We start from the raw sequence: 23,791 nt of genomic DNA on the forward strand, positions 1-23,791 counted from the left end.
TTGTACATATATAGTGTAGAGGTAGCTAGTGTAACTGTTCAAGTGGTGGTGCTAGAGGCAGATGGTGGCGGTAGTAATAATTTCTATAAGGGTTAAGGTAGCAACAGAAGCAGCAGTTAGCTACAGCTGCAGTATATGCACTGTAGTTGTCTATGTACTGCACAAATACATGTACTTCTAATGCTATAAATATAAATTACAACTGCTTTCTTGCTACCACTAACACGGCTACCACAACTGTTGCATGAATATAACACACTAGTTAGAACGATTGCTGTATTGTATTTGGTATATGAATGCATTTATGCCATGCTAAATTGGACAATAGACTTATTAACTTTTATCCAATGAAAATCGATGTTAATTTTCTAACTTTCAGTCTTATCAAACATCAAGGTTGCGTTTCATTGAAAGTCCTATAAGTCTTAGATTAGTCCAAAGAGCAAACCTAGCTGAGACATTTTTGCATTTCAAACAAAATGACCTAACCTTGTATGACATCTCTGTTATGACTCGATAAAATGCCGAATAGCAATTTAACTTTGCCATGATAGTGTTCAATTTTATACTTTACTATAAAAAGTAAATCAAGAATCCATGTGACCGACGGAAATTTCTATTAATATCGTTCAGAACGTATTGGTAATGCTCAAGTCTTTAACACAGAGAGAGAGGCCGTCTTTTTTATAATTTAGGCAATTGTTATATTGTATCAGAAACTTTTTCATAATCAATTATTGTTCATTGTGAATTTTAAATATATTACTAACTTGACAGCGAGAAAATGAGCATTATGTCTGAGAACAAATTTAATTTAAGTCTTATGTTTTTAACTTAAGATAATCATTTTTATTAATTTTAATTAAAACTATCCTACGATTGTCCTCAAATTGGTCTTATGTCCTACTACTTAGATACACTGAGGACTTGGGATACACTCGCAATCCTGGTCAGTTACCTATGTAGGCCTAATTAATATGATATAACGGCGTTTTTGGTATGATGCAAAAATGCCAAACTAGCGTTGCTATATTTTTACGTATACATGACCGTCATATATTATTCTACACCTGTTTAATAGAACCCACATGATGAGATTGGTTATCACGAGCCAAAGAACCGGTGCTGAACACATGATTTTGTCTGTAATTTAAATTAATTGTTTACGTGTTGTCCTTTTAAGACCCCAAATATCTTAATGCATAAATAAACAAGTACATACTAGACACTTGTTTAGCGTTATATACTTGTATAGAAGCTGAAATAGTCATTTTCTATGCGTGTAAGACGATCTTGAAGGCATGACTAAAACCTTCCTAATGATTAATCTGGAAAATTGGCATTCCAGGAAATGACCTCAGTCCGCGAAGACAGTGTATTGAAATGAATAAATCTTCATTCGTAATGTTTTGATGTAAGATGAACTGTGTCAGAGTTACACCTAGCACGTCAAGTATCTTAAATGGACTTGTACATCTTTCAATATGGATAAAACCATTTATAACTTTTAGGGAAAATTTCATTTTTTTACTAAATAACGAACCGTACAAATCAAAGAGACGACATATTTATGTCTGACTTTGGTCCTGCACTGGTTGCATGGGTAGTCTGCTAGTGTCTACAGGCTTAAGGTTTAGCACAAGAATCTCTCCGTGATTAACACAATGCAACAAATAAAGACATGATATCATTTTTTATTGACATGAAACAAACAATTATATACATGTATATCTACAAATACAACATTTTATGACCACACAAACGGCACAACACTCTTTTGTAGACGTTTTATCATCCAGTGCATTTGTGCACGATCTCCTTTTGATATAAAATGGAAATAATATATTTTGGGATGAAATCGAAAATTTGTACATATAAATTTAAAAATACACATCCGCCTGGATCCAAAGATATTATCCGTAAGATAATAAAAATGGGTTTATCTTTTTTGCTTATTAAGCTCGACTCTGCTTGGTAGCAGAATGGGTAAAAATTTGGACTTGTATAAGAGTTCTGAACAGTCACTAATGAGATTGACGATACAGTTCTTTAGTTTACTATGTATAATCTTTAGTTTGGCATAAACTGCTTTGAAAAGACAAAAAATAACAATCAAAAATATTATTTATTATAAAATGTTTGAAGGGTTTAAATTTGTGAATGCGGTGTTAAAAGTATATGTAAAAACAAAAGGTTTCCGAAAGGTCAAGATTTCACAACCCAGCATCCTAGACCTCTGCGTTGTTATAAAACTTTTAGAGATTTTTTCGCCAATTTTGTTCGTTTATTGGCTTGCTACAGACAGACACCCGGACCTTTCCTACGAAAAGGGCATGTGTAGCATTATATAGCATTACAATATCTTCTACCATTTCATTTCTAAATACATTGTATTTATTCTGAATTCCACTTCACTAGCACGCCAACTTTCATCTCTACAATTAATGCCACGAAAAATATAAAATATATTCTTTGACTAGGATTATATTAAGTTATATGGTTATTCTTTTCTCTATTTCAAACATTTTGACATAATACACAAACAAAAAATAGCAAACATACATTTTCACTATAAAGGAACTCTGCTGAGGTTCATAAAAATTCACTCAGAAAGTATGCGAAAGATAATCAGAAATAAATTGAAAATCATATTTTTCTGCTATTCTTAGTGCGCTTTGAGTGAAAAACGTTACAACGCTTTTTAATTTTGGATTATTTTTCACAATTATTATTAGAAAAAAATACTCTGGAAAAAATGATCTGAAATTTTTCACACAAGTTGGTCTAGACATTATTAATGTCGAAAAATTAGTTCCAGTCCCGTCATGTCAAAAAAACCTCAGTGGCGTCCCTTTAAAGTAAGCAGACAATAGTGAAAACAGCTGCACATTAACGATGGACAACGGCAAAGGAACACATATTATTATGCAATATTTTGAGTATATATGGTAAATTAGAAAGTGTATATATACTATAACTAAATCAAAATATAAAGAAATAAAAGTCACTAAAACTCTATATGTCTCCGAGGCTGAATGAGTCATTTATATGTGCACGTGGTATTCGAAAATGCTCTTGTTTGGGAAGAGGCATCGTTTTGTAGTCTGTCGTTTTTGCTCTTCTCTTGAGAGTGATACAAGAGAGCAAGAAGCAGGCGACAAGCAGAGCAAACACCGCTGTTCCAAGAACCGCGACTACCGCTGTTACTTCTTCGTGAGCCAAACATTTTTCGAATGAGTTCAAATCCTCAGATGCTGAAAATGAAAAAAGGTTGGTAAACGAGTTGCCCAATATACAGACGGAAATGAACAATAAGTTGAGGAAGAAACAGTTATTAATTTTTAATTTCATGTGTCAAATATATAAATATTTGAATATGATTATTTCATGAACTATAAATGCACCCATGTTCTTTTTAAGATGCATGCACTTTGTCAGTAATAGGTAAACATTTGGGATAAACATCACAAAGATACCGGTATACGACGCTCATCGAGATAAGATTCAGTATGATGAATGGGAATGGCGAGCAGTGCTCAATAAACATAACGGGATAAAGAGATACATCAACTGCCAAACGGACATATGACTGCCAGTGAAACAAAAATGTTTCTGTTTTGTTCTCATTCATTGCTTCTTTTGTATTCCATCCTTTGGGTTACGGCGAAAATTATAGCCACCAAATACTTCGACGGTTAGTTTAGTTTCATTCAAATAATGAATAATGCTACAAGGAAAGTAAGGCTCAGTGAATTAAGTCATGATTTAATTGATAATGATTAGTTAACTAGTTGAAATCACAGGCCCTATCCATGGCAAATGGTAGGTTATAGAAAATCAACGCTAATTAAAAGTCTTGTCACTGCGGTCTAGAAAAATCCTCGGCTACTTTGGTGCCAAAACAAAACCACCATATTGACCACGCACAGACGAAAGGTAAATATTTGGCTCATCAGTGAATAATGTTTACAAAGTAAGTAATTTACTCAGTGAAGGATGAACATAGTATGCAATAGTTGTGTTCATGAAGTCAGCAATGTCTTTTTATTAACGTTCAATTAAGGAATGCCCTTTATACAGTATGACCTTCTACCGTTGCTTTTTGTTTCGCCTGCCATACAGCCAACCTCTTACCAAACAAAATAAAGAGGAAAGTATGTTTTGTACCTGTCAGTCTGCTTTGTCTGTAACCATAAGGATCAACTACTGTAAGCACAGTTGACACTATTGCCTCTTCCTCAACCTTATCGTCACCAGCAGCTCTTCTCTTCCTTCTGATAACCGGTGTCTCGGTAGGGGTCTCCACGGGTGTTTCAACAGGTGTTTCTACTGGGGTTTCCACCGGAGTCTCTACTGGAGTTTCTACTGGCGTCTCTACTGGGGTTTCTACTGGGGTTTCTACCGGTGTTTCAGTAGGAGCATTAACAACTGGCTGAGCATTTGGATCTTGATTCATAACTTCATTACAATTTGGTGGCTTTAACAGAATGGTAATATTTATTGTAAACTCTTTATATTGTATATTTTAAATGATCATTAATTACACCACTTTACAAATTAAGGTAAGAATATGAACAAAACATTCTACAAACTATGGAATTTAAATTGTTTCGTTCTGTTTATTTTATTTTTGTACAAATGCATATCCCTTGCTGTAAAAAAAAATCGCTTAAAGGGTATAAATGTGAAATTTTACGAACATCATCACTTCTTAACTTTTAAAATATACAAATCAGTATACTTTCCAACTTACAACTTGACAACTCGTGTCGCCTGGTTTGCAAACCTTTGCGGAGCAGACGATACCTATGTTGCTTGAATCAACAAACTTGAAAGCCTCGATTGATAAAACTTTACCACTTGTTTTCACAGGCGTTCCGTCGGGTAAAGTTGTATCATACATTTTGACCACCTGACCTGGGGTCAGACGTTTACTTTGCTTTGTAGGACATCTAAAATATTGAAGAAATAATTAATCAGGAATTAAATTGCTGAAAAGGTTAAAACTCAATGACTTCTTTATCAAATATCTATATAAGTTTTAGCACTATCTAATTCTAGCACTACGGTATCTAAGTCAGTTTTAACACTTTCTATTTAACTAAGCTTTAGTGCAGTTTTAGCAATATCTAAGTTCTAGCACAATCTATTATATCGTTATGAGTTAAAGCAAGTTATTCATCTTTCAGTTTTACCTAACTAACGTTTAACATTTTAGCACCATTTAACTAACTTAAGCACACTTACTTAAGCACTGTCAATTTGACTTTTAGCACTTTTACGTGGATTTTCTCTTTCTAAATATTCTATGAAGAAAGATTAAAATCTTAAATATCATCGATAATAAATTGCCTGCCTGTCTGTATGGTGTAACTTTGTTTAGAGAAACTAAAAAGTATAAACTTTTTTAATATCCAGTGTTATGTACAACACATGACATTTTTGTTTGAGTTTATTTGTTTTGAATTATTCATTTTGAATGTTTTGTTTGACAAACCATGTCCCGTTATTTATAAACTGTTCAGATGTAAATTTCGAAATTCGAAATGTCAAACGTGTTATGAATTATAAATGTTCATATATGTTTATATCCGTTGCTACTAGCTGCCCCATTCACACAACAAGCGTTTACAAAGAGAGTGGAAAATATGTTGAGTCTAAAGACCTTACCCCCTGTCCAACACAACAAATGTTTTCTGGTCAGTATTTTCCAGGGTGTTATTGGTGGAACATCGTTCGATTAAGACATCATTAAAAGCTGAAAAGTAAAAGAATATGTTCCATCATGAAATGTTAAAAAAATAAGAAGTATTTTTTAAATAAATACTCGTCTTTAGATATTTTGCGCTATTATTGTGTCGGTTTTGCATTATTTCTAAGTCAGAACAGATTGTTATTTATTGATTATGCTGAGCCAATAAGAAAGAAGGCCTTAACCATTTGCTCACACTATTTCCGAAGTTAGAGCGAATTGTTAGCCTGATCATATAATGTTTGAACTTTCATTATATTCATTTTTACTTTTAATGTGAAATATATTTTCGTATGCATAAATATTTCTGCCTCTTTTCAGTAGAATGATTTATTTTGTGTAAATTTGCCATTAGTTACTTACAGTAGAAGGAAAATGTCGCCAAAAGACAAAAAAAAATTCCCAAACAGTGACAGGATTTAATGATGCTTTCACTCTTTAAAATGCTGAGAAAAAAAAACGTATTGCCTAAGAAATTGCATGTTATTAAGTATTAAAATACTGTAAACTTATGAGATTTATAGTGGTTTTTCAGTTACCACATGCAGTCACAAGTAAAAGATAGTGCAGAACATAATGATTATCATCAAAATTGCCATCACCATTATCATAGAAAAAAAACAACAACAACAAGTTACCTAATTCGTCAGTTAGATAGACATGAAGTTGGAAAACGTCCCCGACGAATAATTGGGTGTCAGGAGCCAATGGGTTACCCAGATCATCTAACACCGACAACTCTACAGGGCTGTACGTCTCATTAAAATCTGACTGTGTCAAATTCTCACTGAAAATGATTAAGTAGACAGCATGTTAGCCATTACGAATGCATTTGAAATATCTAGCGAAGCATAAGGTGTATATCTTTCAAAGTAAGATCGTGGATTCGAGCCCTGCTCGGGTCAGGACCATAGTACTTCATATGATACTATTCTGGTTATAGTTCCATGAATAAATGTAAGTTGAATTTAGAATCTATTTCAAAATTGAGCTAAAAATCAAACTTAACCTTGACTGTGAAATAACGAAGAAAAATACACCTTTGTATACTAAATAATGATTTTTTTTGTCGAATTAGTTTCTAAATACATTGTATTTGTTATACTGTTTAAGACTTCACATGTGATTCCTTTAAAAATTCTAGTAGCTTGGAAAACTGTGCTACGCCGTGTTACTATCATTTGAATAGTCGGACTAATATAATTAGTTATTAATTTTCTTGTCATGCCCACTTTTAAAACTTTAAAATAAGAAATACAGATCAGAAAATAAGAATTTCTATACAGGCTTTGTATCGGAATAAAATAGAAAATGATTTAAAATTGTATACACGTGAGGAACAATTTTCTTAATGATTTAATTGAAAGTGTTTAGCTTTATATATAAATTTGGATCATCCACAATACTGAGATATGTGAATCAATTGTAATTCAGAAATAAAAATGAAATAAAGGTAAGAATTTGCATACTTGACCATTCACAATACTGAATTATGTAAAACAATTGTAATTCTGAAAAAAAATATATAAAGGTAAAAATTTGCATACTTGACCACGTCCAGATTTGTGAAGGACTGCGATAATTGGATATCAGAACTCTCGTGAGAACACGTCAGGTTGTATATCTCATCAAGCGACGTTGTCACCATTTGTAAATAATTCACTTGAAATAGTCCAGAATATTCCGTGTCCCCTGTCTGCAAAATGAATGTACATTATTTGTTAACGTGTATTTTTTGTTCTTTTTTGCGAAAAAAGCATGAGTGATATATCTGTTCTGTAGTCAGAAACTTGTCAGGTTGTAGTCAGAAGCTGGTTAGATTGTGATCAGAAACTGGTTAGATTGTGATCAGAAACTGGTTAGCTTGTGATCAGAAACTGGTAAGATTGTGATCAGAAACTGGTTAGATTGTGATCAGAAACTGGTTAGATTGTGATCAGAAACTGGTTTGATTGTGATCAGAAACTGGTTAGATTGTGACCAGAAACTGGTTAGATTGTGGTCAGAAACTGGTTAGATTGTGGTAAGAAACTGGTTAGATTGTGATCAGAAACTGGTTAGATTGTGGTAAGAAACTGGTTAGGTTGTAGTCAGAAACTAGTTAGATTTTGATCAGAAATTGGTTAGGTTGTGATTAGAAACTGGTTAGACTGTGATCAGAAACTGGTTAGATTGTGATCAGAAACTGGTTAGATTGTGGTCAGAAACTGGTTAGATTGTAGTCAGAAACTGGTAAGATTGTAGTCAGAAACTGTTTGATCGTGGTCAGAAACTGGTTAGACTGTGATCAGAAAATGATCTACAAATGGTCATATTATGACAAAAAAGACGTCGGAAAATGTTCATGTCCTATTATTTTGCCGACGTCAGAATGCGACGTTGATAGGACGTCCATTGTTTGCTAGAGAAGTTCTACTATGATTGCAAACATTTTGTAAACAATACATTTGTTATATAGCAATTGCAAACTGGATATGGTTTCAAAAATGTTTGTCATAAAACCTAAACTTTAACAAACGCACCAAATTTTATTCTACATACATGTATGTAAATGTATAATCAAGATACCGGTATGTACTGATGTAATGACATTCGATGATAATATATCTTCTTTCAGTGAAAACAGGTGTCAAATGAATTGATCAATACTACTTTAATATGTTCTTTATATTTCGGAATAATTAAAAATGATAAATGAAAACGGACTACCTCTATTCACCATTATGAATATTTCTATGCATTTACGTATATATTGATGCATCACAGTTCAATAGGTTAAATAAATGTAGGTGGTATATGCAAATAAAGTAAAGCAATATTAAGTACCTCAAGATCTGTGACAGTCTCGATATTTGTCATATTGCATCCAGCCTCGTTTCCAGAGATATCGACCTTGACCGAGTATGACTTCATGTTTAGTTCATTGTCGTCCGTTTCTTTCAAAACACACTCGGGTGCATCACTGAACATTTGGACTGTGCCAGCAAAGTATGTTGGAAATGTCATTTTAAAATCTACCGTATTTCCTTCACAGTCTATGACCACTGCAAAAGAAAAACATGTATATATATAGGAGCTTATCTTTCGTTTTCAATGGGTTTTTTGTATTTTCTGATCGCAAGATCAGTAAATACAAAGCTAACATCTACGGTCTAACACAAAATTTCCTTACATACCTAACAACGCAAAGTAGTTCTCACTCAAAACTGATTAAAAACCAGCAATTTAAAAGAAAGAATAATTTTTAATGTAGGTATTTAACGAATTACAGTGCATTAAAAGTTTAGATTAGTCAATAGAAATATGAGGTTACAATCACAAATTTCGCGGATGAGTATCTTTTTTTACCCAATGAAAAATGTTCGGCTATTTCCGTAAAGCTTAATCAATGAAAATGCTATTTTTAGCTATGTCGATTACCGTAGTACACAAATAAATCTGACTGTCGAGTAGTGGAATATATACATGCCGGACTGTTTCGGCGAAATTATTTTCATCAGTGTTAAACAACAGGTTTATCGTGAACAAAATACCTCGAAATTAATAAGGATTACAAACGCGAAATAGAAACTCTCAATTTAGAATTATAATTTATTTGTTTTTATTCAAGCTGCATATGTATTACTTCACCGTGGTGCAGAGGTAGCGCGCTCGTTTAGGGTGTGAGAGGCATAATGTTCAAATCCTAGTCGAGGTAACTTTTTTGAAGTGTCTTTTTAAGGAAGTAGCTACGATATGCAAGGATAAAGTGTGGCTGTCATAAAAAATGAAAAATGATTTTTTGATACAACTCTAGTCATGCAAAATTCCATATGTATCAATCTCAAACTGTTATAGAAAAAAATCTAAACGCAGTCGCTGCGTAAGATGAATTATAGTATATAAAAATAAACTTATACAGGAAAATACATGCAGATAGTCAGTATGACTTAGATTGCAAAGATCAGAAAATACCACAGAGCTTGCAGCCCTTTGATTTTATCATGGACTGTTTATTTTGTTTTATGATTTTTTGGGGGGATTCCATATCTATGCAAATGCTTTGAAACAAATTCAAACTGTAATATTAAGTTTCAGTAGATTCATTAACATCGTCACCATCATCATCATCACCATCATCATCATCACTATTATCATCAACAACAACGACAACGAAAATAAAAGCAAAATTCTATGGGTTCCAAATAAGCGTTTACATTTGTAAATTTCTTTGCAAATATGATGGTTTATCTTTTATCAACACATATAAGGAATAGTTTTGATATTTAGTGATTTCAAAAATACGTGAAGTTAGACTCTAGTTAACGTTGTAAGGCAGTAAATTTAGTGGCCCCCGTAGGCTGACACTATCTCTTGAGAATACTGAGTACTCGTGTGGGATATTGACCCAGACCTATTCGATGTCAAACTGACTAACACATATGTAATATTTTCTCTGATTTGTGTGACCAAGACCAAGACAAAGAAATTTTAACTTATTTTGAACAACCCTATGTGCAGACTGCAGCTTTTACACTGACTAACTATATGTTTTCTTTAATTAATTCATTTTAAGTTAATATATTTTTTTAAAAGAAGAACGTACATGAAACTTATTCAAAAACCAGTCTTTACAAAATATCATACACTTGTATTATTAACTTCCTAATTCTGGAAATTGTCAAACAGTTCCCTAAGGTCATCTGAGAAAATACTAGAATCAGATAAAGATGTTTTCACCTTATTCCGATCAAAATAAAGAATGAAAACTGGACTGAATACGGTTGTTTTTAATTCTCACACGACCTTTTCAGGTAGCGGACTTTATTGTTTTGCGATAGGCTTTATCGATTTGTAAACACTTTTTTTAATTTTGTAACCCTTCCGACAGGGACAAAAATTGTTATTTATTCATCTTAAAAAACTGTTATTCATTGTCTAAAAATACGTAAAATCAAACTATTGTGACACATTAAGGTGTTAGCACTTCCCATTGTCGGCTATTAATGTGATAATTTGTATATAAAAGGACTTCCAAAATAGTTATTTATCAGAGCGGGCGCCGTGGTGCAGTGGTAACGCTGTTTGACTACGAATCAAGGGGTCGCAGGTTCGATCCCCCGCTACTCCACTAAAATTACTAACAAACACTGTCACACTACACTACTCACACATAGCACATTACTCACAGACTTATACTCACACATTTCTCACAGTACACTACTCACACATAGTACATAACTCACACACAGAACATAACTCACAGTACACTTATCACACACAGATCATTACTCACAGTACACTACACACATACAGAACATAACTCACAGTACATAACTCACACATAGAATATAACTCACACACAGAACATAACTCACAGTACACTACACACACATAGACCATAACTCACAGTACACTACTCACACATAGAACATAACTCACAGTACACTACACACACACAGAACATAACTCACAGTACACTACACACACACAGAACATAACTCACAGTACACTACACACACACAGAACATGACTCACAGTACATCACAGTACACTACTCACACATAGAACATAACTCACACACAGAACGTAACTCACAGTACACTACTCACGCATAGTACATAGCTCACACACAGAACGTAACTCACAGTACACTACTCACACATAGAACATAACTCACAGTACACTACTCACACATAGAACATAACTCACAGTACACTACTCACACACAGAACATAACTCACAGTACACTTCTCACACATAGAACGTAACTCACAGTACACTACACACACACAGAACGTAACTCACAGTACACCACTCACACATAGAACGTAACTCACAGTACACTACTCACACATAGAACATTACTCACAGTACACTGCACACAGTCATACAGAACGTAACTCACAGTACACTACACACACATAGAACATAACTCACAGTACACTACTCACACATAGAACATAACTCACAGTACAGTGACACTACTCACACACAGATCATTACTCACAGTACACTACTCACACTCAGAACATAAAGCACGGTACACTACACATACATTACTCACAGTATATATTCACACACAGAACATTACTCACGGTACACTACACACACATATAGAACAGTAGTCATAGTACACTACTCACACATAGAACATTTCACACGGTACACTACACAAACATAGCGGTTACCTGTTTTATTCTCGCATCTTTTCCCGACGAAACCATAGGGACAAGCACACAGATCTGCTGTTCCATCATTGTAACATACCCCTTCATTCTGACAAAAACCTGCCTCAGCCGTGCAAGCTGTCGCCGTAGCTGTTGTGTCCAAAAGCATAGAATGTAATAAATTGAGATGTTGTATTTAAAAACGAACGAACAAATCAAACAATAAATCAATCAATTGATAAGTATATAATTCAACAAATGTCTAAGCGATGTATTATCCTAGAAAAGACAGATGTACTATTTAGTTGCTGGAAAAAAAAAGAAACATCAAGTCTTATTTTCTTAATATAATGTAACTCTGCAAAGCCAATTCCTCAGATAAACTTGTATTTATCAGTAATTATATAACAAAAACATAAAAAGGGAAGATCAACAAGGGGGAAAACATCCCTCGCAGTACTCAGACAAACATGACCATCGATAATGCATCCAGCAAGGCAGAATGGCGGACCAAGAAAGGAGTGTACGAAATCAGTTTTTATTGTCTTCTTTTATCACAATATTTATTTAGATACTCTCTTTTATCCCTGCTTGTATGGCTTTTTTTCTTCTTTTTTTATGTATCAAAGGATATTTGATCACCGACTTCTCAAATTTAGGCATTATTTACCCGTGTCATAGCCACAGTTGTAGCCTCCAAAGGTTCCTTTACACGTGCAGTCATTCTCTACGCACGTGCCTCCATTTTGACAATCTTCCATCCTCCGACAGTCATATTTATATTGGCACTTTACTGAAATATACAATAAATTTATATAAAAAACGCAACAAATGTTTTTATTACTTCAATCACGCGACATCTTTGGCAAGTTTCATTTTTAAAACCCACAAACCTAATCGTCTGCAGGATAAGACTTACAGACAAGCTCTTAAATAAACGGGAACATCTGCCCGCATAAAAAACGAAACCAATTTGAATAAATATACAAAAACGTTTTATAACAATATCATGAAAATCGACATAGACTTGAACTTATTGCAATTTAGTCTTGCTCAATTACAGTATATTAATAACGACAAAAACAGTAACAACAAAAAAGCAACATCATAAATTAAAGTTCCATGGCGCTTATAATAATAGGTATTTAACCTTTATGCCCAGTCCGCGTCAAAACACCTACTTAAACTTCATAATGACATACCGATTTGGATTTTTCATTGCAAACAATTTTGCAAAACAACGACGAAAAAACTTTAGGAGCATGTTATAAATGATGAATGAATTCATTAAATTAATGATGTAAATAATTATCTGGTGACTCTTTAAAGTTTATATTCTATACTACAACGTACAAATTTAGTATAAAATTTCTCATGTTTCGAAAGTCAGATTTATCATTCAATATTAGGGTTATTAATTGCATACTGTATTTTAATAATATAGTAATAACAATATAAAAACAAAGGTCTCATATGCACATATACAGAAATCGCCTCTTAATAAAGTTTTTATTATTAAAATCTTTTAAGATACTGTCTCATAGAAAATATAAATGCAATTTCATTTTACTCTATGAAAAAGTCATTTGCCAAAATAATTCATATATCTAAAAATACGTATTTACATGTACACTTTATACAGCAAAAGAACAAAATGCCGGTCTATAAAACGACCATGTCACGCGGAAATCTCCCAGTCATATTCCTTGACCTAGCGCTTTGTGCTTTATATTATCGTAAAAAAGAACACTTATGTAATTTCCAATTTTCAACGGAATCACACACTTAGTGTTTTAACGGTTGGCATTAGAAAATGGTATTTTTACCAAAAATTGTACACTTTATATAGAAAATGAAAAAATGGCCGGTCCAAAAAACGAAAAAAAAAAAAAACCTATACAACGGGAATATATCTGGACCATATTCCATGGCCTAGAGCTTTGTGCCTTATATAACTGTAAAGATGAACATCCAAACTGATACAATTTCCAATTCGAATTTTAACGGAATAACACAAAATTAATGGTGTTTGAACGGTTGGCATTAGAAAATGGTGTTTTTTACAACAAAAAAAATGTACACTTTATATAGAAAAAAAATAAATGGCCGGTCAAAAAAAAAAAAAAACAACCATACCACTGGAAAATATCTGCTTTGTGTCTTATAAGACTGCAAAGAAGAACATCCAAACTAATATCATTTCAAATTTACAGCGGAATCACACAAACGGTGTTTGAACGGTTGGCATTAGAATATGGTGTTGTTTTTTTTTACCAAATATTGTACACTAAATTTAGAAGGTGAACAAGTGCCCGGTCAAAAAAAAAAAAAACGACCATACCACGCGGAAATCTCTGGGTCATAGTATTTGACCTAGAGCTTTATGCCTATATTACTATCAAGAAAAACCTCTAAACTGATACAATTTCCAATTTTCAACGAAATCACTGAAATGATGTTTTAACAGTTGGCGTAAAAATGGTATTTTTTACCAAAAATTGTACACTTTATACAGAAAATGAACAAATGGCCGGTCCAAAAAACGAACATCCCAGGTAATATTCTTTGGCCTAGAGCTTTATGCCTTATATACCTGTAAAGAAGAATCTCTTAACTGAAACAATTTTTAATTTTCAACGGAATCACACAAATGGTGTTTTAACGATTGGAATTAGAAAATGGTGTTCTTTTTTCCCCAAAAATCGTACATGTATATATGTAATACGACCGTTGAACTTCACTAATTAAAAGCATCATAATATGCAACTCACATATTAAAATAAAAAAAAACTTTGAGAATGCAGTGATCCCGAAGGCTACTTTAACAACAACAACGAAATTAATAAACATTGACAAAAACAACAGTAACAGTATTAAAAGCTAAAACAAAAATTACTACATCGAAAGTACCAAATTGCGAACAAGACAAAAATAACCAATTAAACCGCACTCTACAACAATCATGATGACTAAAACACACAGCAGCACAACAACGGCAAAAATAGCTAGCTAACACAACACCAACACAGTAATAATCTCAGCAGCCATAACATAGAAGAAATTGGCAACAACAACAACAACAACAGCAGCAGCAACAACCCCGGCAACAGTAACAGTCTCGGCTATAACACAGTAGAAGCATTGGCAACAACAACAGCAGCAGCAACAACAACAACACCGACAACAGTAGCAGTCTAGGCTATATTTGCAACAACAGCAACAACCCCGGCAAAAAACAGTTTCAGCCGTGACACAGTAAAAGCATTGCTTAAAGATGCAACAGCAACAACCACGGCAACAGTAGCAGTTTCAATCATAACACAGTAGAAGCAATGGCAACAACAGCACAGCAACAACACCGACAACAATAGCAGTATTGGCCATAACACAATAGAAGCATTGTCAACAACAACAACAACAACACATTTTGGGATAGTGCTGTGTGGAAAACACACAAACAACCCCAGCAACAATAGCAGTCTCGGATATAACACGGTAGAAGCATTGGCAACAGCTGCAGCAACAACCCCAGCAACATTAGCAGTTTCAGTCATAACACAGAAGAAGCATAGGTAACAACAACAGTAACCAGTTTTCTTCTTATTTATCAATCCATTAGGCAATAACACAAGACAAGAATTTGCAAACTACTGCATTTTTTATTGTTTTGACATACATTGTAATGATTTATAATGACTGCATAGGTTATAAACGCCTAAAATTGTGATAAATTGGTGTCATTTATTATATGTTTCTCCACTTGTTTTAACCTAGTTCATAGTTTCGGAAGCTTCTTGTCTTTCACTCTTAATATATCACTATATTTTTGCAATCATCACTTAATTCAACTAATAATTATTACAAGTTGAATGTGTAAAAAATGCTAGAGTCAGCACTTTGACTTAACGGAATTAAGGCTAATTGAGTATTAAATTACACTGAAGAACATTTTTTTAAATTTAAGATTACAGATAGTGGAGTTTTATAGGTCAATTTAATTATCACAAAACATTATTTACTGTAACAATCATACGAGAATATTTACATTACTGAACACATGAACTTTATCATATCATTATCCAGAATAAAGAAAAGGATGCATTTCAGACAGATAAAATTTAGCCGTTATCACTTTTCAGTGCTGGAAAGTCACAAGCAAAATTGACTGCTTGGTAGATGATGAGACTATGACTTAACCTTTGTAAATGCAATTAAACCTCTGCAAAGCGACCGGTTACAGAACATAACTCATTTTAACACCTACGATATGGATTGTCCCCAAAGTAACATTTCCCAACAAAGCCAACCTCCCTAGAACAACATTATTCATTTTGTGCCCTAAAGGGTGTTGATTTAAAGAGTTTTGCAGGCTAAGATTGAACACTACTTGAACATCGCTAGTCTGTCATGGACAAATAAATACTTTCCCCTCCGTATTCTTTAAGCTTTATGCAAAGGTTCCTTTATTTCAGATTTTTTACAGATCAAAGTATGTAAAGATAGTGTGAATCTGATGGGCCAGATATAGTATTCCGAAACTGGACTTAAATCAAACTTATCAGAGTAACTCATGCAAGAATTCATAAAATATAACTGGAACTTAATCCTTCAGAGACAAAAAAAGGCATGTACCAAACGTGTCATGATTTGAGAGTTCTATTGATCCATATGAAAAGAGGATGTGATATGAAGTCTTGATGTTTTGCAGTAACATCTTTTTGTCTTTATTATACTTACATCGTTGGATTATGATTAATGCTTTGTCTTTCATATATACATTGTACAAATGAATTAAATGTTAACCTTTAAACCCTCTAACTTATTAAATCTTAAAATATTATTAACACTTGTCTAATGTCGATATAAATAGACAATATGACGTGACAAAATCAAGAAATGCTTTTAACCCACCTTGATCTGCATTAAAACGCAATTAATATGAATTTGTTGAATAAATTAAATATATAAATATCGAGGATAGGGGACAGATATCAGACCGCATAATTTAACAACCATCGAGATATATTTGATATTAGTCAATATTATTTATTTATTCAATATCGCAGACGCAAGTTTCGAAATAATTGAACTTTCTGTGCTTCTTATTCAACTTATTTGCTACAACAACAAAATTTGCTATGTAAATGCAATACAAATTACATTCTTATCAAATATGAGTAAACACAAATAACGTCATGCTTTTGTTTTGGAGGGGAGGGGGTTTGCATATTTGTAAGAAGATTTTAATATTGCCATATACGTCAAACATATTAAACCTTTGTTTTATTTACATGCATGTTACGGAAACAAGGTCGGCTTATTAACTTATTATACCTTTTGTGCTATGACACGTCTCGTCTGATAATATAATTATGTTGAATAACTGTTCAATGATACAGAATTATGTTTGCTATTTGGTTAAAATGTAGATCAATATTTATTATACATGTATAATAGCGATAGGGAAAATTGAAAAATGATATTTTATCATGACATTGCAATATCTTGCCAATTTGTAAATCTTGGATACATTTACCAGTGATTAAGGTATCAGAAGTGATATCGCCAATGGGTTATATTGAATATTTTTATAAATCAAGATGATTTAGATTAAATATTTTACCAAAAGGTTATATTGAATATCAGTAATCAATATGACAGAAACTACATATTTAACCAGTAGGTTATATTGAATAAAAGCAATCTAAATGACAGCATTTTGAATTTTATCCTATAACTTTGATTGAATATCTGTAATCGAGGTGACAGAAGATATTTTGACCAATATTAGATATTAGATTAATTAATCAAGATGATTGAGGTTATATTGAATATCAGTAATCAATATGATTGAAAATAATTGGTTAAGCAATAAGTAAATTAAATCTTGAAAATTACAGCAACTAGATATTTTTACCAATAGGTTATATTTAATATCAGTAATAAAAATGAGAGAATGAAATATTTTAACAATTATTGGTAATAATGAATATCAGTTTTCTAATGACAGAAATAAAAACGGTTAACCATTAGGTAATGTTGAATATCCGTAATATAATAATATAATTGAAATATTTTTAGGTAATAGTGAATATCAGTAACAACCAAATATCAGAAATGAAATATTTTTACCGTTAGGTAAAACTGAATATCAGTAACCAGATGTCAGAAATAAAATATTTGGGTATGGTGATGTTTAGTTAATTAAAGTCGGATAACCCTATACTAGTGATCTTCTCATTGGCTTATAAGCCTAATGTAAGTAAATGATTTAATCTTAGAGCTATTATATTAATACCTCTGTTAGGCTAAAAATAATAATTCAGCGGTATATATCATTATACACTATAAACATGTTATATTGCAAACATTTAAAGTAATATACAATTATGTACTATTGTCGATAGTTAATTCTTACAATATACTTCTGATTCATGACAGAATGTTCATTTTCAATATCTTAATCTTTCTAGAAAACAATCGAGATATATATGTATTAAGCTAGTTATAATCGTGCTGTATTGTAATATTTTAACACATAATAATTGTTATAATTTATGTAAATTTCAATTTATCACCACGTTTGTAATCAGCCAATAATTATGCGAGACTTGTGGTTAAGCACCACTAAATTTTCGTGAAATAATCTGAATGATGTCAATGTCTCAATCAAATTCAATTGTTTATCTTTGTTCGAAATTGTAGGAAGTTATAAGCTTATTTATAAATACTCTCTCGAATACGTCCCTGGACAAACCAGTACTGGGCAATGATTCTAGTACAGTTTCCAGCTCAAGGAAGCAATTCAGCCAGTATTGGCTTAGACATCAGCAAAAGCTCGTAAGTTCAGTCCTAAAATCATTGCAAATGATTTATTCAAAATGACAATATTTGTGACAAGATTATTGTCCTTTAAGAAATTATACGACTTTTAGGGCCGCCACACAGCAGTGATCTCAGGGCATTAAATTACAATTCGGAATATATAGAAATGTTTCGTTAAATCAAATGATAGTCTAAATTCGAAACAAGATCGACGGAAATGAAGAAAGAAAAGCGCTTGTTCATATAACAGTTCAATAAGAAAACAATTTATTGTTAAATTTACAATATCATACAATGTCAAAGAAAAAAGGCTTGAAAGCAATAAAGCAAGAACAAACAAACAAACAAACAACCAAAAACAGATGACAAGAATTTATGTTAAAACAACAGCAACAACAACAAAAACAGTGTTCAATAATAATAAAGTCCAACATATTTGTGTATAAATTGCATGTTTTAGAATGTCAACTTCAACAATTAAATGAATAAAAAGAAAATTTAAGACCTACCTGTCACAATGTAAAGGGAGATAACTATAATCAGTTGTAATCTCATGCTTGGAATCTGGAAGTAGAAATTGTAACTTTTAAAAACTGTACCAAAATATCTCAGAAAAAGTAGAAATATATATTTGGGTACCTTTCAAAACTTTACCAATGGCAAACATAATCTGCAACATAACCGAAGGCTTAACAAAAAGAACTCCTTCTTTATGTCATTAGTTACAGCAATTTTGCACAAGAAAGAAAGACAACAATATATTTGTTAAAAAAATAAAAACAACGTATATAATATGTTTATGAACTTAAAATAAATTTTATTCTAAACATACTCTTTATGTATTTAGAGTTTAGGGGAAAATGCATCCCATATATCTCATACGATTCAAACTAAAGAAATATCCAAAAATAAAAGGAAAATCGAATTTCATAAATTTTGCTAATTTTAAAAATCCTCTTTTTTGCAGATTAACCAAGATATATAAATATAGATATTACCAAAAGTAGTATAATCACACGCACTTGATTCGGAACACACAACTTTAAAGTTAATACTATTTAATTATCAACAAATACCGTAGTACTAGTGAAATGGATAATCAGTAATAAACCTTATTACAGCGTTTCACATAACACTTAATGTTCCTAATATGAATACGTCACGGGCGTTCATTATAATTTATTATGACATTTGTATTTAATAACTACAATTGATGTACAAAAAACCTTACCTTGATTTAATTCATACATAAATTGTTTATAAAGCGCGTGGTTCTGGTGCTTATTTAAATGCACATTGTGGTGGAATAATAGTGTTTTAAAGGCACATGATGCCTCAGAAACAAATAAGTTTTTATTTTTCTATAAAGGGCAGACATGACTTTAATAATATTTAAGTAATGGCTTTAATGGTTTTAGGGCATATTACATACTTATCATCTGAAGAAAGAAATGCTGAACATAACATTATTTGTCATAAAAGTAACAAAATGTAAACGACTTACATAGAAAATACAGTATAACTTTATGAATTGCAAAAAAAAGCAACAGAAGCAAAAATGCAGATACATGTAATTGGTCAATTAGTTACTTTTTCGAAACTATATCAGGACCAATACAAAAAAGCTTAAATGAAAAATAAAAATAAAGCATTTCTGAGGCATCATTGGCCTTAAATTATAGAAAACGCCTCCGTTTTTTATGTATTGCATATTGTTTATTTAAAAAAGAAGTGTCGCACGATATTTCAACATTATTTTTATCTATTTATTTTTTAGTTTGGTTCTTCGTCGCACCAACAAACTGATAGGTCATATGGCTATTTTCTGAAGTTTTCTTGGTGAAGGGAGACCTCAGGTGCCCTTACGTATATTATTTAAGGCACGAATGAGCACCTGAGTAAAACCACCGACATTCCGTTTACAAGCTAGCTCGATATCTCCCTCACATAATAATCCAAACTTTCGGGATTCGAAATCACAGCGGTTAGGGTTAAGTGGTTTGGATGTCTGCGCACGTTCTTACTTTACGCAGTTGTCTGGAATCAACAGCGTCGTATTCATTATAATCAAGCAACAAAGTGCACGACACGTTAAGTCTCACTTATAAACGATTATTCATTTTAGAACATGAATTGTAAAAACAAGCATCATCAAAAAAGTTAGCAACTGTAAAACACATTAATAATGTTAACTCGACTGCCACCCAACCTGACTTAACACTTTCTATGTATTCATTAATTGAAGGAATGATCCATTAAACAGCCAGATATAGTTTGACATAATGACTTCCCATCTTATATAAAGAATCATTTGTTAATAAAATCAGTTTTGACGTATTGCATTGAGCATTTGAAATATGTTCTATCTATTAATTCGAACAGACAGATCGATCAATCATACAGTGATCTGTTCAAGGCCAAGCCCCGTCCTATCAGTAGGTATTTACCATATATACATATTATTATATCTGAAGTTGATTTTTATACGTCAGAACTTACCCATAGTTGTTCATCTCTTATAATGCAACACTAATATAAATATAGTTTTGTTATCAATAACAATTAGAATGATGACAGTTATGATGATGATGACATTAATGATGATGATGATGATGATGACGATGATGATGATAATGATGATGATGATGATGATTGATGACGATGATGATGATGATGATGATGATGATGACGATGATGATGATGATGATGATGATGATGATGATGATGATGATGACGATGATGATGACGATGATGATGATGACGATGATGATGATGATGATGATGATGATGATGATGATGATGATGATGATGATGATGATGATGATGATAATGATGATGATGACGATGATGATGACGATGATGATGACGATGACGATAATTATGATGATGATGATGATGACATTAATGATGATGGTGATGACGATGATGATGTGAACCATTTAAGTGTGTGGTCAGAAAACCCGCCAAAACATTTCCTTGCAAGCTATTCGCCAATGAAATCACTGGTTTTATCATCGATAATTGTGGTTTTGTTGTTGCTGTTGTTGTTGCTGCTGCTGCTGCTGCTGCTGCTGCTGATGATGATGATGATGATGGTGGTGGTGGTGGTGGTGGTGGTGATTACGATAATGGTGGTGATGATGAATGAACATTCAAAATTATTTCACATGTTTTTTTTTATAAATAAATATCATTAAATAAATAAATAAATGAATATTATAAAATAAATTTATAAATAAATAAATATTATAAAACAAATAAATAAATAATGAACATTCATAATTATTTCACATATAAAATGTTTTATTATGATTTCCTGTCATTTAAACAACAAAACATTGATCAATTGTTCATTAATATTTCTTATTCTTTAATGCAATAAAAAATAATACAATATCATAATATCATTCTGAAAAATACATAAAAATGTTATCTAAAAACATGTTCATCATGATCAAATCATTATTTGTATTAGTAAAGCCCTGCATACTCCAAAAAATAAAGAATTTTATTTTAATTTACCTTATCGTTGCAAGATAGAAAATCTGTATCACTCAACAACCACTGCGCATACTAATCAACACATTAAACGATATGATTTAGTTAAAATTTACACGTATCGTTTCACATTACATTTTTTAAAAGATGTGTTTGTTTCAATCATTTTTATTTCACCACTATTTCATATATACGTGACAGAATCTTGTTAACGCCTTTTTTCCGACGTGGAATAGTTAAAGCGACTGGTTCACAATTTTAATATTGTCATATTTTCTCTAAAGCTATTTATATCAATTTTCATTTTCAGAAATGCTTCATTAATGCTTCATTAATGTAAAAAAGAATGATTATATGTGACTTTGAGGTATGGTCATTACCCTATTTTAAGGGTACTCCACTGAGGTTTTTTGACATGACGGAACTGGAAATATTTTTTCGATTTGATGTAGGTCTAGACAAATAACTTGTGTTCAAATTTTCCGATCATTGCTTTTTTTTTCAGAAAGATTATAATAACTGTGAAAAATTATCCACAGATGAAAAACGTTGCAACGCTTTTCACTTTAATCGGGCTAAAAATAGCAAAGAACTACGATTTTCAATTTATTTTGTTTTATATAAACCTAATATGCAAATGATTAAAATAATCAAATAAATAAGCTTAACACTGAAAAGTGATGTAAAATTACTTTATGATCAATTAAAGTTAAAGAAGAACCCTTAATTGCATAAGTGTCTAAAAAATAATAAAACGGTAAGCAATGCTTTTGAAATGAGGAAGGTAAAAGGTATTTTTTTTAGTTGTATTCTTTGAACTTTGGGAATACATGTATATAATTTACATATAAATATACTTATATCTTTTTTTTTCGATGAGATATAAAAAAATATCAGGAATATAAAAGTTTAACATTCTAATTTTGAGAACTACATTCACGGCATATGTGAGCGGGCTACTTTAAAACAGCTGGTATATATAATACTTTTCTATAACTATAAATACCGGTCCTTTTTTTCCCAAACAATTATGTACTGCAAAAAATATAAACCATATTACACTTACTTTAAAAAAACAGTAGGTTTGATATTTAAACGTTTAAGTATTTAAAATGTCAACTCACTTAAAAACTTATACACAACATTGTGTCAAACAATAAAACATTCGTTGAGAAAAATATTCATATACAGAAAACATAACATACCAGTAACTGCAAAAATATTTCGGCAATAAAAAAGGCTCAAACCTGTCTGATTGTCTCCAAAATCCAGAACTGGACTGATCAGCTGCCTTAACGAAGGTAAATAAACAAGCATGGTAAATTTTGGAGGACCCGCCTATTTAAGCAAGGGCGTTTAACATAATCCCTGTCAAAAAGGTTCGGGAGAAGATTAATACTTGGGCAAAAAACTTAATGAAAGCCTGTTGCGAAACAATCATTCAATTTAACAATTATACAGTTTAATATGTGTCAGAATTTATTGTTCCTTTGATATCTTTAATGCAGCAAAAGGCGCGGTCTATAATTAAGCATGCATGGTGTTTATATAATTGTATTACAAATTT

At 32.0% G+C, this 23,791-nt stretch overlaps 1 protein-coding gene across 3 annotated transcripts; it reads right to left on the reverse strand.

Annotated features, from left to right (window-relative positions):
- Positions 1-1,717: 1,717 nt before the first annotated feature.
- On the reverse strand, positions 1,718-23,550 carry LOC132731046 (EGF-like domain-containing protein 1). Of its 3 annotated transcripts, none has more exons than XM_060717145.1 (11): positions 23,472-23,550; positions 19,236-19,290; positions 12,572-12,694; positions 11,923-12,051; positions 8,579-8,796; positions 7,300-7,448; positions 6,391-6,539; positions 5,671-5,758; positions 4,754-4,952; positions 4,168-4,477; positions 1,718-3,254 (listed from the first exon to the last, which is right to left on the reverse strand). In XM_060717145.1, exons 2-11 carry the CDS (start codon positions 19,279-19,281, stop codon positions 3,016-3,018), a joined length of 1,650 nt encoding a protein of 549 aa, XP_060573128.1. In that variant the 5' UTR covers positions 19,282-19,290; positions 23,472-23,550; the 3' UTR covers positions 1,718-3,015. The 3 variants fall into 3 exon arrangements, with proteins under 3 accessions (XP_060573128.1, XP_060573129.1, XP_060573127.1); XM_060717146.1 differs by lacking the exon at positions 23,472-23,550 and adding an exon at positions 19,725-19,815; XM_060717144.1 differs by lacking the exon at positions 23,472-23,550 and adding an exon at positions 22,249-22,484 and having other exon boundaries at positions 1,719-3,254.
- Positions 23,551-23,791: the final 241 nt, after the last annotated feature.

This window comes from Ruditapes philippinarum, unplaced genomic scaffold (genome assembly GCF_026571515.1).
Source record: "Ruditapes philippinarum isolate M1 unplaced genomic scaffold, ASM2657151v2 ctg1239_1_1_1_1, whole genome shotgun sequence".
Lineage (NCBI taxonomy): Eukaryota > Metazoa > Mollusca > Bivalvia > Venerida > Veneridae > Ruditapes > Ruditapes philippinarum.

What these genes read in the sequence shown, in the direction of transcription:
- LOC132731046 (XM_060717145.1), bottom strand. Translation starts at nt 19,281, where the DNA reads ATGAGATTACAACTGATTATAGTTATCTCCCTTTACATTGTGACAG. An exon ending in AGACTGTCACAGATCTTGAG is followed by an intron (nt 7,449 to 8,578) that starts GTACTTAATATT and finishes TTCATTTTGCAG; the next exon opens with ACAGGGGACACGGAATATTC. An exon ending in GCGACACGAGTTGTCAAGTT is followed by an intron (nt 4,478 to 4,753) that starts GTAAGTTGGAAA and finishes ATTCTGTTAAAG; the next exon opens with CCACCAAATTGTAATGAAGT.